Below are 18,839 nucleotides of genomic sequence, written 5' to 3' on the forward strand. Positions count from 1 at the left end.
AAATGTTTTCCCCTGGGCCCTTCGTTTTAAATTGCCCAGTCTGCAGAGTTCGGGTTGGATCTAGTAGGAGACGAGGCATAGTCACCCGCTTTTCGGCCAATTTTCATCAGTAGGTTACCTGTTCAACCTACTTGTGTTTTCTTGCTTCCGCTTGTGTTTAGTAGCTCTGAATACTTTAGAATTTTGTATATTATGTGATATTCAGAAGCGTTAAATTAAGAGTGTAATATGAAATTTTCGAGTTAGGGTTGTCCATCTGCAAGGGAGATTTTCTTAATCTTTTCAGTAAATTTTCCTTGGAGGTGGTCCCCGCACGACTTACTCTGGGTTTCAGGGTGAAATTCGGGGTGGGTCGTGTCAAAATCAACTCTGATTGTGCTAATAGAGCTGCCAGATATGAATCATATTATATCATTAGATAGAGAATATAGTCAGCACTAATCTTCATAAACACAGCTCCAACAATGAACAATGATCAACTACATTGTACTTACTCTTCTAATGTTCAGATATAGAAGGATACAGACCGAAAACTCAACTGGTTTTTATCTCACAACTCACCATTACAAGCAATGTTTTAGCTGCATTTCAACTACTAAATCCTAAACTACATAGCAATTTCATTTTGATTTCAGCAAGTAACAACTAATTGTGCAGAGTAAAGACTAATTTTAAACGCATCAATATTGACAGCAGTATAAAGAAAGAAAACTAAACGGCCAGAATGTCAACAAACTTACAGCAAACCTCAAAAGAAGACATAACTTTCCAAACCCGGAGTCTTCAATCAACAAAAGCTTAAACAAGTAATCACTGCTGGCGAGAACATTCCAACACAATTAACAATCCACAACAATCTAACACGAACTCCACAAGTTTATCACAAACTAACAATCAATGCTTTAGAATTATGAACTATATTTAGCAAAAAAAAAAAAAAACTAATAGCACATCAACATCATAATCAAACCATAACCTCAAACCACAAATCCAAGCTAAGCATAGATTATCTTGTAATATCGATATGAAAGCAACAGAGGTATGCAAAATCAATTGAGAGAGAGACGAACCTTACAAGACTAAATCCGAATCAATCAGCAAGAAGAAAGAAACCCAGTGAATAACGTTGTTCTGACAAGAAGAAATAAAAATCCAAACAGATCAAAACTCATCCCCAATCTCATTTGTGAAAAAAATCAAAACTCATTCCCAATCAAAACCCAAACATAAGGAGGAAAAAAAGCGATGACAGTGAGCTCACCAAAGTTGCGATGACGGCAAATCGGAGGAAGACAAACAGGAGGAAGAAGAAACGACAATCTCTTTTCCCAATCTCGTCTTCTTTCTTTTATTCTAAACGATAAGCTTTGGGTGCATCTAAAGCGCGAAATGAAATTTCAAGCCCACATTCACTTTTTAATAGGCGGGTTTAAGGTTTTCGATCCCACCTTCACTTTTCCAAAGAGCATAGCGTTTCAGGGATTTTTTTATTTTTAAAAAAAATTGTAAAGCACGCATTTATAGCATTTAGGTAAAAAACGCTATTAATTGATGCTATCAATAAGCCATATTTTTGTAGTGCTAGCTCAACCAAAACACATAAGGTAATTAAGAAAGCATTGTTTCACTTAATATTTAGCTAGATCGGTGTCGATTGAGCTCTCGCAACACTCTTAGAACACAGATTCTCGCAACTGCAAGGAGGGAATGCAAAACGTGCATCTTTTTCATCCTAGAGGCCCTTGAGTTTTGTGAAAAATGACGTGACTAAACTTTTACTTTTGCTCACAATCATGAATCACATTTTTTATGTGAAGAGAATCAATAACTGAACCTTTTTTTCCATAGATATCGCAATCTAATTTTACAAAACTATACTCGAATCTAGGTAAGGATGAACCAAAACATGTAAGGTAATTACAAAATCATTACCTCCCCGATGATGATGACCTCATTGTCCTCAATTTCTTCCGATCTATTTCGATCTCGACCTTTACAACTTCTGACCACCATGATATGTACTCTCTCTCGCTCTCTCTCTTCTCCTATCTTCCTTTCTCTCTAACTCGCTCTCTCTCAAAATTCAAATAACAATTGCTATTTCGCTCAAATTGGCGTTTTTAAAGTGGCTAGACCTCAGTAGACAGAAGAGGGTGTTTTCTAATATTTTTGGGAGATATATATCTTAACTTTCAAAGGAGTGGGGAGTACTAGTAAAGAACGTCTACATAAAAGTGAGAGGAAGACAAGTTCATCACAAAGTTAACAACTTGACATTATTCTATCAAAATTTTTCTTTCAAGTTTCAAAAGTTACCGGTGAACTATGTGCATTTTAGTTTTGCTTGTATGTCATAGAAGTCTCTGGCAAAAGAATTCATAAGAAAACACTATAGGCTAACAAGTTATCCACTCTTATTGACTTACACATGCAAAAAAGAGATATGATGTTTAATATAGGCTAACAAGTTATCCACTCTTATTGGCTTACACATGCAAAAAAGAGATATGGTATTTAACAACTTCGCTTTACCAAACACATCAATACATCATATTGAACATTCAAAACATGCAGAAACAGTCTTCTCAATACATCATAACACATCAAATTGCCTTTTGGCAATTCAACAAAAACCTGGTGTTCGTAATTCATATATTCAAACTCATTAAATAGTGAAACTATTCTACTTTATTTCACTTCAATTAAAGTTAGAACAGTACCCGTACAACGACGATTGAGCTCTACACTAGAGAATAACCATGGATTCCAAGATTTCACAACATTTTCACTTCAAAATCTAAAACGATGCTCGATTCAGATCAACATTTACCTCCCCAATGATGATGAGTTGCTTGGTGTTTGCCATATCTCTCCGATTTCGTCTCGCTCTTTCTGCAACTACCATGATCGTGAAGGCAAAAGGAAGTGCTACGTATGCACAGATTGTGCTCCATACCCGGGGTTGTACTCGACGCAGCTGGCTCTTGATCTTCACCAGAAGGCAACAAATAACAAGTGAGGTCTGGCTGTGTATCTCACTCTCAGTACATCTATGTCTATACTATGCGCTTCATACCTATGTCTATGTGTTAATAATTCAGTGGTTTTGTTGGAAGGAGCTAGCTAATGTACATAAGGAGCGATAAGGTTGGAATATAATTCCGTTGGAGCTAGATGTACCTAAGGGAGTCATATGGTTGGAATCTAAGATTAGTTGTGTGTATTGTGAATCGGTTTTGCCTGTTGTTTTCTCTGCTATTTTAGCAGTGTTTTGGTTGTGGACCAAATGTTTTTAGGCAATTGAATCATTTTCTTTGTAGTTTCTCCAGCTGTGTCACATAAAAATTGTGAATATCTGCTGCATCACATCTTGATTTTAACTTGGATTAAAATCAAGACCTCTTATATCTCTACCATGCATATTCACTGCTAGGCTGTTCATAAATTCATGTATTAGGTTCTGCATAGAAGAATTTGAATTTAACAAGCTATTTCCCACTGAATTTTTGGCAGTGAAGAACTGATCACTGTATATATAAATAAGCATCATTCCATAGACTCAAGCCAATTAGTTGAAACCACCTTACCATACTCTCTCTCCCAAAACTTCAAATTCCCAAATCCAATTTCTCCAAATTCCCACTTTTAAATTGGCTTTTCAACCAAGAAAGAATCTTTTTCCAAAATAACCCTCAAATATTGAAGAACCTTTGAATCGGATTAATATTTCGGAATGACAAAATGACAAATTCACGAATAAAAGAAAATATAAAAGATTTTTTTATATTAAAAAAAAGATAATTCAGCAAAGACGGGCCAACTTCCCAATTCTCGTTGGCCTCTAGTTAAAATGAAGGGAAGACAAAAAAATGATTTACATTATTTACGTGTGTTGCTTATAAGTGAGACCAAAAATATTGTATTATAGTCGTTCGTTAAAGCTCTGAGTTTGACCAAAATTGCTTTAGAGTACTTGTAACTTTTTTTGAGAAGTATGGTTTGCATGATAGAAGAAAAGAGAAAACAAAATACAAGGGTTATGGAATTGAATGTTATGAAGGAAGCTTAACTTAGCTAGTTAGCTTTTGTTGAGAGTATCAGTCAATGTTGTTATTGACTGAAAATAAGCCAAATCGCTCTAATGCAAATTAACAGTCACTTTGCCAAAATTTTGTAAATCGCAAGACTTACTCCTTCACTCGTACATAAGGTTGACTCAAATTCACAATGTTCTATCACTAGATATCGCTGGACTAAAGCTTTATATAGTTGCGCAGACATGCTAATAGGCCGGAGTTCGTGTCTCATTTTCGATGCTGCGTGACGGCTCATGCTCATACGGTAACAGAAGCTGTTGCACCATACTTGTCCAATGCTACACGATGAAGCGACGGAAGGCCACAGTGAAGACATAAACAGATTGCATATGAAATGGACTTAAATTCCCATCATACACAATTGTCTATCACACATTAGAAACAGCTTACCCAATTAAGCAAGGAGAAAATGAAAGACAAAGAGATAAGTGACGAGCACAAACACTCTTGTAAATAAAACAATCAGTAGGTCGGACTAGTTTTGCGTACCAAGGATCAACTCGAAATTAGTGAAGACGAGAATTCAAGACTATGAAATATACAAATAGTGACACTGAGACAGTTAGAGAGAGATCGTAAAACCCTATATAGAAGTAAACCTTTCATGTTGAACCTATGTAGAGGTCAACTTGAAAACCATACACACAAAATCCAACCCATAAGAATTGGCTTGCAATGACTTGGTTGTCACCAATGTCGTTAAGTTCTTGGGAGAATCTTTAACCCATTTTGATCATGCTTGTGATTTTGTGAAACAAGTTGATTGCCGTGTGAACTCTTTCCGTTCAGCATGTTGATATCTAGCTATGCTAATGGTGAAAAGTTCAGGAAGGTGTCATGTGTACTCTTTGTTGTATACAACACTCAAGTGGCGATTGACATCTTCTATATTAGGACAGTAAGCTCCACAAGTTTTGCATGATGCATTCTCTTGCTTAACAACCATACACACTCATCATCAACCGGCCAATAAAACTGAAGGCAACTAGAAACGGGTAACAATATGGTTAATCAGAGGGGCAATCTGCATCTGATAGTGTTGAACTGTCGATAAAAGTGTTGAGCAATACCAAAACAATATATACCTAACGTAACAATTGATTAAGACATTACATACTCTTGAACATAACATAAAGTAACACAAATCATGAGCAAGTGAAATTTCATCATCAAGTAACTACATAACTTATAGTATGTAACTCAAGAAAGATACATAGTTCACAGTTGAAACGTTGGTAATATCCACATACGGTGTCAATGGTTAAAAACCTTTTGATGAAAGAAGAATGGCAAATATAATGGATATTGATTAAGAACAATTAGAGAACCCTAGAGCACAGCCGGAGTGCACATAAGTTAGGATAGCTGGAGTTGTCAACATGATTTACGATTTCTAGATTATTTGTGTTCTTGATTGATTGTTTTGATTGTTGTTTGTTTGATGGGTGCTGCACTTTTGTATTGTTGTTTGCTTCCGCTGCTTCCGCTAACATTGTAGCGCTATAGCAGATGTCAATGTATGTTAATTGGGTGAAGAATCGATTTTCAATGACTTTTAGAAACCTAAAGTCTATCTGCATAAACCTTTAAATTTTGGATCTTGTTGGGATTGATATAGTCTCCCAAAACAATATGGTTAAATCATGAAAATAAAATTTAGAGCAAAATGAATGTTTTATTCAAGATTCGTGTTAACTTGGATTGAGATAAAAGATATAGAAAATTCTTAAAATCCTTGTTTTTCTGGTGATATGGATTAGCATGTTGCACATAGCAAAACTTTTTCATGTTTTCAGAAGATCATAACTTTTTCCTGTTTTCAGAAGATCATAAGGTTAAAAAGACTGAGAACTTGTGTTATTAAATTTTAGAACATGCGCATATTGGCCCCCATAGAGGTATTGGTGCATTGCTTAAAGCTTAGGAACAACTACATAACATGGTTTCTAATCTCATATTTGGTTATATTAGAAGCTTTTTTTCAGCCATTAGGTGATGACTGCTTCTTTCATAAAACTTGAGCTTAATAACGTGGTATATGGATTTAGAATATTCAGTGTGTTTTATCTACTGCCACATAAGTGTTGTAAAACATGTAATTTAGTATGGGGTATTTATTTGCATATGTATGTTGAAGTGTGATTTTGTGTGTTATGCAATGTTTCTGTGATTTTTGGTTTTATTTTTACTTGATATATTTTACCTAAAACATAGAAACATCTAGATTACGCTCACACCTAACAAAAACAGTAATAAGAACTAATAGAAAATCTCTTTTGTTTGCTCATTAGGTGTCCAAGTTGTCACTCTTAACCAGATTGAGCTTTTAACTGGTGCAAACTACAAAACCTAGAAGAGACAGATAAACATGTATTTTTCCATGAACCATCGACTAGATTCTTGCCTGATAGAAGGAGTACCAGAACATATAGAAGTTGAGGATAAGGATCGTATTTAGCAGAGAATATGAGCACTCATGACATAGGAAGAACAACACATGCAGAAACACCATCATACTTAAGGGTGTTGAATCGTGGGGACAATGTTGCAGTCTCAACGTCTGACATGGTGCCCTAATGATGTTTCTGCAATTGTTGTTTTTCCTATGCCATGAGTGCTCATATTCTCAGACTGCTAAATACTGATCCTTATCCTTAACTTCTATATGTTCTGGTACTCCTTCTATCAGAAAAAAAATCTAGCCCTTGGTTCATGGAAAAATACATGTCTATCTGTCTCCTCTAAGTTTTATAGTTTGCACCAGTTAAAAGCTTAATCTGGTTAAGAGTGACAACTTGGACACCTAATGAGCATACAAATGAGATTTTCTATTAGTTCTTGTTATTGTTTTTGTTAAGTGTGAGAGTAATCTAGATGTTTTTTGTGTTTTAGGTAGAATGTATCAAGTAAAAATAAAACAAAAAATAACAGAAAAATTGCATAACACACAAAATCACCCTTCAACGTACATATCAAGAGGGTCCTTCCATTGAGGGATCCCTATTTTTTTATCACTTTTAGGGATAGGCCCAAACCATTAGATCTGTTTTTTAATGGGCTTTGATGGCTGAGATTAAAACAAAAAACTTAACACTTATGTCAAACCTACACCGTTCAAGATTATTAAAAATAAATCCCGTATTTGGATGATTTAATGATCACCAAATTTTTTGAAAATTTGTAGAAATGATCTACTCATATACCCCGAACGAACTGAACGGTGGAAATTTGATTTTGTGATCGAAAAGTTCGTCAAATAATCTATCCCTAGAAATGAACAAAAAAATGAATCCCTCATTGGAAGGGCCTTGTACATATCAATACATACATATGCAAATAAATACCTCATACTAAATTATATGTTTTACAACACCTATGTGGTAGTAGATAAAACACACTATATTCTAAATCCACATACCACGGTAATTAAACTCAAGTTTTAAAATAACCAAATATGATATTAGAAATCATGTATGCAACTGTTCTAAGCTTTAAGCAATGCACCAATATCTTTATGGAGGCCAATATGCGCATGTTTTAAAATCTAGTAACATAAGTTCTCAATCTTTTTAGGCAAAAGTTGCAGTACGCGGGCGGTACCGTATTACTAACGAAGCCGTTAACGGAAGGGTGATTTTGTAATTTTAAATCGTCACAGTAAACTACCAATCTAATAACCCGGACATAACCTTCAGCAATTCAGCCATAACCATCCTCTCGCATCAGATCTCTCTCATCATCTTCCTCCCTTCTTTTCCTTCCTCAAATTCTGTCTCATCAGCTTCCTCTTTGTTTTCTTCTTCTCTGCGGATTATTCAATTTCGTCGACATATTTGATCTGCAACACGTTGAGATCGCCGGAATGTGCCTCCGGTAAACATGGTTTACCGTGAAATCATGGTCTCTATTTTTCTTCCAAACAGTTCTTGTTGAGGAAGTCCAGATCTGCAACTTCATCCAATATTTTGCTTATTTTCACAATAATTTAAATCAACATTAATTTCGCTTGTCCAATCAGGCTAATATTTGTGTGCTTCAAACGCTAGATAAAGAATAGCAAATCCTTTCTTGTACCAATCCAATCAGGTTCTGTTGCCAAATCCAATCTAGTCAGCTTTAGCAAACGCTTCCATTAGCTCCACAACCCCAATCGGATTAGATTTGAGGGCTTTTATTTGTTGTGAAAAGCAGAGGAATGTCCATCCCAGTCACATTAGCTCCACAACCCCAATCGGAACCCCAGCCTCCAAACAGACAACCACTCCGGCGGATCTCGATCAGATCCACATCGATCAAGTTCCCCTATGCCGCGTGTCTACCCGATCGTCATCTTCTTCGACTAACTGACCTTTGACCTCGACTCCACCTCAGCCGTCCCAGTCGACAAGAGAGAAACCTGGGTGGCGGGTCTTGTGAGAGCCGTGGATTTCGGGACGGCGGGAATGAGCTCGGGAACCATGTTTGTTTGGGGTTTTCTCATAGAGATGAAGATCGAAGGTGCGAGATGGGAAGATAAAGAGAGCGATCGAGAGAGAGGCAGAGATGCTGGTCGAGAACTGGTGAGAAGCTGGGTTTTGCTGGGTGTGTAGGTTAGATTTCAGGGATTTGACCTAAACGCCCTTAAATTTTAACTATAACGGAAAATATTTACTGTTGACGGGAGTTACATAATACATTTACTTGTTTTCCCTTGAAATTAAAATTCTATGGACAAGACTTTGCCACGTGGTTGTCCCCACTTCGGCGTTTGGTACACCAGTGTAGTCCAGCGCTTTCCATCTTTTTAACCTTATGATCTTTTGAAAACATGAAAAAGTTTTGCAATGTGCAACATGATAATCCATATCACCAGAAAAACAAAGACTTTAGGAATTTTCTATATGCTTTTATCTTAATCTAAGTTAACACGAATATTGAATACAACATTCCTTTTGCTCTAAATTTTATTGTCATGATTTAACCATATTGTTTTGGGAGACTATATCAATCACAACAAGATCAAAAATTTACAAGTTTATGCAGATAGCCTTTAGGCTTCTAAAAGTCATTGAAAATCGATTTTTCACTCAATTGACATACCTTGGCATCTGCTACAGCACTGCAATGTTAGCGGAAGCAAACAACAATACAAGAGTTCAACACGAATCAAGGCAAACAACAATCAAGCAATATCAATCAAGAACACAGAGAATCAATAAATCGTAAATATCATCCGAACAACTCTAGCTAAAAACTTATGTGCACTCCGGGCGTGCTCTAGGGTTCTCTAATTATTCTTAATTTGACATGAATCGTGAGAGAATAGGGGCTTCAATCCCATCGAATTCATGAGACGATTTCACACGCTTCTTCCTTCACCAAAACCAAAAAACCAAGAAAACTTGTCACTGTTAACAATGATCAGATAAAATCCCTTTTCAGGGTTTTTCTGAGATCGGGTCTTGGGCTTGGGTCACGCGGCTCACAAGCCCAGATACCATTTAAAAGGAATTTGAAGCTAATTATACCATAGGTAGCACAAGCATATAAATCAACACATGTAGAACTTAAGACTTACCAGTGTTGTTGATGGAGATGGCCATGTCTGAAAGCTTATGTCTTTTGTTCTCTCTCACAATGTGCTCTTTAGATAGGATAGGGACCGTATGCGTCTTATGATGAGAATAGAGACTTATGCTCATCTATTTATAGTGATCAACTAGTGTCTTGCCTATTAAAGATTCCTAGCTAATTGAATTCTATAAGATTTACCAAAGAGTACGAGATCATATCATAAGATATTATGGATTCCTGATCCAATATGTAAAGTTGTAAACTATATATCATTCACATTTTATAGATATTGCATTCCTTATACAACTCGTAATACTTAGATTATGTTTAATCAATTGCTTGAACTATAAGTCACATAATATTGTTAAAGTCCACAATTATCTTTCAAAGCAGTTTAAAGGATGCACATTGTGGATAATACCAAATACACAAGGAACTTTGGGTTAAGGTTTTAGCTGAAGTTTCATGTGAGTTATTAAGCAGATATGGAGGGCATGAAATCTATCAATCCAAGTGACCAAGTTGATTATCTAGACAATAACAACAAGTTCATAGCAACTGAGAAGAAAGGGAATTTCACCTTGTTGTTCACAACATTTCAACAAACAAAAGAAGGCACCAAAAGGGCAGTACTCTGAAGCTGATAAGCACTCAAGTTTTGTGTAAGCTTCATCCAAAACGAATCCCTTTGCAAAGAATTATAGTTTCACCTAAATACCTTAACTGAAAACCAGGAAAGGCCAAGAAACCAGAGTCATTGTAGGGAAGTCAGTAGTGAAATATCATGTCCAACCTAGCTATAGACTCCAACTTGAACTAAAATAGGATTTACCTGAATATCTGTTTATATCTTCAATCACAGTCTCACTCTCTGTACGGTTACACTCTTGCAGCAACAGAAGAGAGAACTGAAGCAAATTCTGAAGGTAATTAAGACTAGGGTCTTCCACAAGATTTTGTTTTTGAAATCGATTTCACTAGTTAACCTGATTTTGTTTTTCAATATCAATTCCACAAGATCATTAGTCAACCTGATTTCACTAGTTATCCTCACGGTTGTGGGTTTCTGTTGCTGATTTATTACCAGGGTTATCACTTTCGATCTTTTTCCATTTGATAGATTTTGCCTACATGATTGTACAAACTTTGAGATTACATACAAATTACTTCAAGAATTGGTTGAGTATGACCCAAGTACAACCTAATTATATGTTGCTGTGGTTGTTCTCTTTATAACAAAGATGGGGGACAACACTGCTTCAAGAAACCACATCCATTCCAACCCAGCTTTTGATGCCTCAGTTATGGAAGGAGGGTTTAAGTTCTTTGATGATGATGGCCATCCCAAAAGGACTGGTAATTTTCTTTTTGTACTTGTATATCTAATTTAAGCGTGTTAAAGTTAGAGCATCCAATTCAAAATCAATTGACAGAAAGTGGATCGAGAGGCCTGAAATTTATATTTTGGAAGTATAAGAACCATCGAGATGAAAAAGAAAGATCATGGACCAAACTGATTTTGGTACTAAAGTTGGAGTAAACTGAAATCCAATGTGATACACACATGCATGCTCATAATTCTCGATTTGAGATTTTATACTCAAATTCGTACTCATTTTTATGACCAGGAAATGTTATGACTGCAAGTGCTCACATAATTACTGCTGTGATTGGTTCTGGGGTTTTGTCGCTGGCTTGGGCCATTGCTCAGCTTGGCTGGGTTGTTGGTCCTATTGTGATGGTAATGTTTTCGATAGTGACTTACTACACTTCATGTCTTCTCGTTGCCTGCTATCGTGATCCGGTCACTGGAAAAAGAAACTCTACTTACTCGGCTGCTGTTCGGAACCACCTTGGTAATCTTCTATCTGCTAATAAGAGTTTGTTATTGTCTATCTTCTGATATAAATATTGTCAATCTTCATTGTGCTTGTTTTGATATCTCAGGTGGATTTATGTACAAAGTTCTTGGAGTTGTTCAACGTGTCAATCTTTACGGAAGCACCATTGGCTACACCATAACAGCATGTATAAGCATGGTGTAAGTTTAAATCCAAATAAAAGATTGGTAATTGATTATTACATATTCTTTGGCTGATATAAGGATTTTTGGTATGTGATTGAACAGTGCAATACGAAGGAATGCCTGCGTGCATAAGCATGGTGAGGGAAAACCATGCCTGATAAACAGCAATCCCTATATGATTGCTTTTGGAGTCGTAGAAATTATATTATCTCAAATTCCAAATTTTGACAAGTTGTCGTGGCTATCTACTGTTGCTGCAATCATGTCATTTACATACTCAGGGATCGGACTTGCCATTGGAATTGCTAAAGTTGCAGGTACAAATATACTAAACTCAGACTTTGGTATCAGACTATTAGTAAAGTAAAACCAACCTTATGTTAATTTTCTGCTAAAAAATTACCAGAAACTGGAACAATCCAGGGAAGTCTTACTGGAGTAACCATTGGAGTTCAAGTGACTCGAGCCAAAAAGATATGGAGGATCTTCCAAGCACTTGGTGACATAGCTTTTGCTTACGCATTTGCTATCGTCCTCATTGAAATTGAGGTCAGTAGTTCCTTTCAGATTCCCATATATAGTTTCTACCTTTGAACCAGAAGTTTAAATTTAACTAAGACATGCATATACATGTAACTATTGCATGCAGGACACGGTTAAATCTCCACCATCAGAAGCCAAGACAATGAAGACAGCCAGTAAAATAAGTTTATCAGTCACATCCATTTTCTACATTTTGTGTGGTTGCTTCGGTTATGCTGCTTTCGGAGATTTAGCCCCCGGAAACATCCTGACCGGTGCAGGGTTCTTTAACCCATCTTGGCTCATTGACATAGCCAATGCTGCCATAGTTATCCATCTTATTGGAGCATACCAAGTCTTCAGCCAGCCCTTTTACGCATTCGTTGAGAAAAAAGCAGCACAGCTTTTCCCTGATAACCACTTCATCACAAAAGACATCAAAATCATGTCCTACAAGCTTAACCTTTTTAGAGTGGTGTGGAGGACACTATATGTGATTTCAACCACTTTGTTATCGATGATCTTCCCGTTCTTCAATGGCGTGGTTGGATTTCTTGGGGCTTTGGGGTACTGGCCAATGTCAATCTACTTCCCTGTGGCGATGTACATTGCTCAAAAGAAGATACCAAAATGGAGCACAAGATGGATTTTCCTCCAAGTTCTATGTCTTTCTGCGCTAGTTATAGCTTTACTAGCTGCTGTTGGCTCGATTGTTGGTGTGGTGGAAAGTCTCAAAGATTACAAGCCATTCATGACCAGCACTTGAGATTTTAGAGTTCTAGCTATACAGTATATATTTTGCTACTTTGATAATAAGAGAGGTCCTAATCATCAGGAGTTTAAAGGATGAACATTGTGGATAAAACCAAATACACTAGGAACTTTCTGGGTCAAGGTTTTAGCTAGTCTCATGTGAGTTATTAAGCAGATATGGAGGCATGAAAGCTATCAACCCAAGTATCCAAGTTGATTATCTAGACAATAACAACAACAACAATAACTTCATGGCAACTAAGAAGAAAGGGAATTTCACCTTACTGTTCACAATATTTCAACTTTAAGCTGTAATTTATATTCTAGTAATTCAAAGAGGGATATATGATTGCTGGCGTTCGAATTTCTTTACAAACAATAGAAGGAACCAAAAGGGCAGTACTCTAAAGCTGGTAAGCACTTGAGTGTTGTATAAGCTCCATCCTTTGCAAAGAATTATAATTTCACCTAAATACCTTAATGGTCGTAACTGAAAACTAGATAAGGCCAAGAAACAAGAGTCCTTGTGGGAGGGAAGTCAGTAGTGAAATCTACTACTACTCCCAAAGGAAGGCAGGGGTAAAATGGGAATTACGATACTCCCAAAGGAAGGCAGGGGTAAAATGGGAATTACGATACTCCCAAAGGAAGGCAGGGGTAAAATGGGAATTACGATACTCCCAAAAGGAAGGCAGGGGTAAAATGGGAATTAAGGAGTGTTACTACTACCCGCTTTGGTTGAGAGAACAGAAACCTCGTATAAAACAGAGAAGAAGAGACGGCCGCTGAAGCAGTCTCCGAGTCTCTACAAAGTCATGCTTCAACAGCAGAGCTCACTCTTCTTCTTTAAGCCCTGTTTGGTTCTCCCCTATACCAAAAACCCATTCTTCTCCTCCTCCTCCTCTTCCTCCATGGACCTCAAAACCAACCTCCTCTCTTCTTCTTCTTCTTCTCACCACCACAGTCCGGCCTCGGCCTTGTCCTGCCGGGCATCACGTGAACCTCACGTGACTCCTCCCAGGTGAGTTAGGTTTGCTAAAAAGCATGTGTCTTTTTTCCTAGTGAGGTTTTTTGCTCATTGGTTTTTTGTTTTCATTCGAATTTTTTACAGTAAAGATGGAGCTGTTCATGGACTGTCTGAGACCATTGTGGGTGTTCTTGGAGGAGGCCAGCTGGGTCGAATGCTGTGCCAAGCAGCTTCCCAAATGGCCATTAAGGTCATGGTGTTGGACCCAGAAGAAAGCTGCCCTGCTAGTAAGCTTGCCCATCACCATATGGTTGGTAGCTTCGATGATAGTGCCACTGTCCAGAAATTTGCCAAAAGGTTCGATTTTTACGGAGTTGGTTGCATTGTGTTTGCTCAAGTTTGAAAATTTAGAGCTTTGTTTTTGTGATTGAAGCGAGTATAATGTTGTGTTTGGTGGTTAGGTGTGGAGTTTTGACTGTTGAAATCGAACATGTGGATGTGGAGACATTGGAGAAGCTTGAGCAGCAAGGAGTGGACTGCCAGCCAAAAGCCTCTACAATCAGAATCATTCAGGTTTGTTTCTTCATTCTGCCAATGACTTTTCGGATTAAGTTGTTCTACAATTTTCACTGCGTTGTGTCGTGTGCTAATCTTGGCGAGCATCGGGGTATGTGACAGGATAAATATCTTCAGAAGGTTCACTTTTCGGAGCATGGTATTCCACTTCCTGAATTTATGGAGGTTTGTTAGTTTTTATGCATAGGATTCATGGATTAGCCTGAGTGAATATTAAAAGTTGCTTTACTTAACCAGTCATGATTTATTGCTTCTCGTAACATATGGCAAAGGCAGATAGATGATCTGGAAGGTGCCAAGAGGGCAGGCGACCGCTTTGACTATCCTCTGATGATAAAGAGTAAAAGATTAGCTTATGATGGGCGTGGAAATGCTGTTGCTAAGAGTGAGGAGGATCTTACTTCTGCTGTAACAGGTAACGGTCTCTTTGATGATCGCTTCCTTGTTTTCTGTTGTCATGATTTTAATCTGTTATGTTTACTGCTGTTGAACTCAAGAAGTAGAACCTTTGCCCTTCTTTTACTCTCTAAGTTTGTTGCAGCGCTTGGAGGGTTTGATCGCGGTTTATATGTTGAGAAATGGGCTCCTTTTGTTAAGGTTAGTGTCTAGTGTTTATCATTGGCAACGACTTCGTTTGTGAATTTACTATCCGCATTTCTCTGCAACCATTTCAATTGCACACTTATTGATAACTTGTCATTGAAAGATCAATATATAGAACCAACTAGTAATGCGACATTGAGTATTTTCCAATTGTTTAGTATTACTGGTAAATAATAAAACATTTTGGGGAATCTAAATGCAGGAGTTGGCTGTCATTGTTGCTAGAGGAAGAGACAATTCTATTGTATGCTATCCTGTTGTTGAAACTATACACAAGTAAGCTGCACATTCAGTTTTACACCGTTTGTCATCAGCCAATGATTCTTTCTGCAAACCTTGTATATATGGAACAATATAAGATTCATATAATCAGTAGTTGGCACAGACGAATATTCATGAAAGTTTGACCTTGTCTTGCAGGGAAAACATTTGTCATATTGTCAAAGCACCTGCTAACGTGCCATGGAAGATCCAAAAGTTGGCCACTGATATTGCATCTAGAGCTGTTAGTTCATTAGAAGGAGCTGGTGTGTTTGCAGTTGAGTTGTTCTTGACAGTGGATGATCAGGTACTATTCTACCTCTCATAACAACTCTACATTTTATTTGTTGTTTATTGGTTTTTATTTTTGCTTCAGATATCTGCTGAATTCAACCAAGTTATGCATGTATTCACTTCTTTTCAGATTTTGCTAAATGAAGTAGCTCCTAGACCTCACAATAGCGGTCATCACACAATAGAGTCTTGCTACACATCACAGTACGAACAGCATTTGCGGGCTGTTGTTGGTCTTCCACTTGGTGATCCATCAATGAAGGCACCCGCTGCAATTATGTACAATTTACTTGGTGAAGATGAGGTGATGCTCTGTTCAAACTGAAATTATCCATCTTTGTGCTGTTTGTGAATATTGACATGTTGATTTGTCTAGTTTGGTTAACCGTAGATATCTTACAGAATATTTGAAAAATGTACAGTTATATACGTGCTTGTGGAATATCATATAATCACGTGTTTATGCTTTTAGGGGGAAGCTGGTTTCCACCTAGCTCATCAAGTGATTGGAAGAGCCTTATGTATTCCAGGGGCTACTGTTCATTGGTATGATAAGCCAGGTTAGATTCTGTTTTTTTCCTTCTGTTTACACAAGAATTTTTTATTTGTTTTAACTGCTCTACTTTTTATGTGTGGCAGATATGCGGAAGCAACGGAAAATGGGTCATATTACCATTGTTGGACGTTCCATGGGCAAGGTGGAAAAAGCTCTGAATGCAATGCTAAATGATGAAATATCTGATAGTCGGTCTGCTGGTAATGGTATTAGGGTGGTTTTGCAATCATGTTTTGTCTATGAATATAAAAAAAAAACGTTGGGAGGAATTTTTTTATTATATTAGAAGTGTCAACTTCTATAACAGGACCAATCATTTCCATGTTAGGACTCCATTTACACTTCACTGTAGATTTCAACAAGTTGAGGTTATGTAGAAAACTTGGTTATTTTCACACTGAATTCATTTGCCTAGTTTTTTCTAAATGCAGCCACACCACTTGTTGGGATCATTATGGGTTCTGATTCAGATCTTCCTGTTATGAAGGAAGCTGCAAAAGTTTTGAATATATTTGAAGTGCCTCACGAGGTTTGCTTCTCATCTGTTTTGGTTTTTATGTAAATAAGTTACCCGCAATCTGTTATTTATGGTGTTAACAGACTTGGTGTTAACAGACTTAACTTTCAGATTAGGATAGTTTCTGCTCATCGAACTCCTGATTGGATGCACTCTTATGCATTGTCTGCCCACAAAAGAGGAATTGAGGTCATCATTGCTGGTGCTGGTGGCGCAGCTCACTTGCCAGGTATTTAGTCTCTGTTCCAAACAGAGTGCTGTAATAACGTAACAACGTTGGCATTTTTTCTTTTTGGAATGATTTTTATCATTTGTTTGCCTTTTCAGGAATGGTAGCTGCATCCTCTCCATTGACCGTTATTGGTGTCCCTGTGCGCGCCTCTACATTGGATGGAGTTGATTCGGCTCTATCTATATTGCAGGTATGTATTTGAAACTTCTTTTATGTAATAAGTTTCTGGATGGAAAAATGTAGTATTCTACTATCTTGCGGCCGTAGAAATATGAATTCTGAGGCATCCATGTGAGATTTTAAAGATTTAGGATCATGGATTGTCAAGTGCCTGGGGTTTGGCATATGAGAGATGAAATTAGGTCAACTAGATGTAGACAACTTTTTTATGTTGAAAATGATATACAGTTGGGAGATTGTGATTGGTTTCCTTACTTGCTACCTTACTTTTGTTCTTATTCTTTTTGTGTGACTTTAAACCATGCAGATGCCAAGAGGGGTCCCGGTTGCGGCAATTGCTATAAACAACGCCACCAATGCTGGTCTGCTAGCAGTAAGGATATTAGCTCATGGTGATCCTGATCTACGTGCAAGGTTGGGTTATTGCACTTTATTATCCATGTTGCAAAGTTTTTAGTGACCTGTGAATTCAAACTTTCCATAATCACTTGCATAGTTGCATTTGCTAATGTGAAGTTAAATTAACTGCAGAATCATACAGTATCAAGAAGACATAAAGAACGAAGTCTTGGCAAAAGATGAGAAGCTACAGAAAGATGGTTGGGAATCTTACTTGGATCCTTGATAATCAAAGCAGTAGTTTTGTAGTTTCACTTTCTCTTGAAGTCAGTCTCCTCAACATGCTATTAAACAATGAGAAGTTGAATTCCACCGAACACTACAAGTACCTAAAAGTTTATTGAGACGCTGTACTGGCAAAAATTGAAGGTCCGTGCTAACAGAAAAGTTGATGTAATTTATTTGAAGAGATCAGTAAAAGAAAATGAGGAAAGATGATGAGTCAGAAGAAAAGCCTTGTATTTATCTTGTATCAGTAAGTAGTATCACACAAGTTTTGTCTGCCTTTGACACTGAACGACTTGAAGGATTTTGTATGTTTTGGTGATATTGAATGTTTCCTATTCAATTTTCATCTTGTGACAAAAAACTCAGCTTACAAGATAGAACAGTTTTGAATTCCCCGGCTTTGGTCTATGCTGATAACTTGACATATACGTAAATGAATGAAGTTGAAATACAGAGGTTTGTGAATGCTTTTGAGTTTGCCGGTTAGCTTAATCTCCAATATCTCCTGTATCTCCTTATCTGAATACTGGAGGAAATGGAATCTGATCATTGCCGGAAATGAATGATGTTTCTGCTGCTGGAACTGAAACTCCATTATTGGAAATTCAATACTTGAGGAAGAAGGTATTGCTGTATTGGGATTTAAGGGAGGATTGTGTACTTGAAATTTATGAATAGCATAGCTAGGTCCGGATGGTACTGGAGAGCTCGTCTGCATCTCCTTTAAACTTTTATGGGTCAAGGTATCAATCTGAGTATCCAAGCTGATCATTCAGACTTCAACAACTTCTTCATTTCAATCAGAAGAAGGGGAAGTTTCACCTGATTGTTAACAAGAGTGTTTCTGCAACTGTGGAAACTAGGACCTAAAAAGGAATAAAAAAACCCTTAAAACAAAGAAGCTAAAGCACATGTATGAATTATGTAGAACATGACCTCAATCCACTAGAAATGATTAGAACTTGTGTAAATTAAACCTAATTATGTATTTTAACCATCACTCATATATTATAATGTAAAACACGAATTCAGCGGTGGAATTTTAGATCGTTAATATGTAATATGAATTTCTGAA

At 37.1% G+C, this 18,839-nt stretch overlaps 2 protein-coding genes across 2 annotated transcripts; both read left to right on the forward strand.

Moving 5' to 3' along the window:
• Positions 1–10,891: 10,891 nt before the first annotated feature.
• Positions 10,892–12,964, forward strand: LOC101313318 (amino acid permease 3-like). The gene is made up of 6 exons (XM_004301032.1): positions 10,892–11,006; positions 11,279–11,506; positions 11,598–11,691; positions 11,779–11,993; positions 12,083–12,225; positions 12,326–12,964. The coding sequence occupies exons 1-6, from the start codon at positions 10,892–10,894 to the stop codon at positions 12,962–12,964; spliced, it is 1,434 nt and encodes a 477-aa protein (XP_004301080.1).
• An 811-nt stretch (positions 12,965–13,775) lies between these two features.
• On the forward strand, positions 13,776–18,102 carry LOC101294659 (phosphoribosylaminoimidazole carboxylase, chloroplastic-like). Its single transcript, XM_004299194.1, has 16 exons — positions 13,776–13,972; positions 14,063–14,275; positions 14,380–14,491; positions 14,597–14,659; positions 14,771–14,909; positions 15,036–15,091; positions 15,300–15,373; positions 15,518–15,665; positions 15,783–15,956; positions 16,125–16,212; positions 16,292–16,408; positions 16,640–16,737; positions 16,837–16,954; positions 17,053–17,147; positions 17,445–17,551; positions 17,669–18,102. Exons 1-16 carry the CDS (start codon positions 13,863–13,865, stop codon positions 17,760–17,762), a joined length of 1,806 nt encoding a protein of 601 aa, XP_004299242.1. The 5' UTR covers positions 13,776–13,862; the 3' UTR covers positions 17,763–18,102.
• Positions 18,103–18,839: the final 737 nt, after the last annotated feature.

The sequence above is a fragment of the Fragaria vesca genome, linkage group LG5, assembly GCF_000184155.1.
Source record: "Fragaria vesca subsp. vesca linkage group LG5, FraVesHawaii_1.0, whole genome shotgun sequence".
Lineage (NCBI taxonomy): Eukaryota > Viridiplantae > Streptophyta > Magnoliopsida > Rosales > Rosaceae > Fragaria > Fragaria vesca.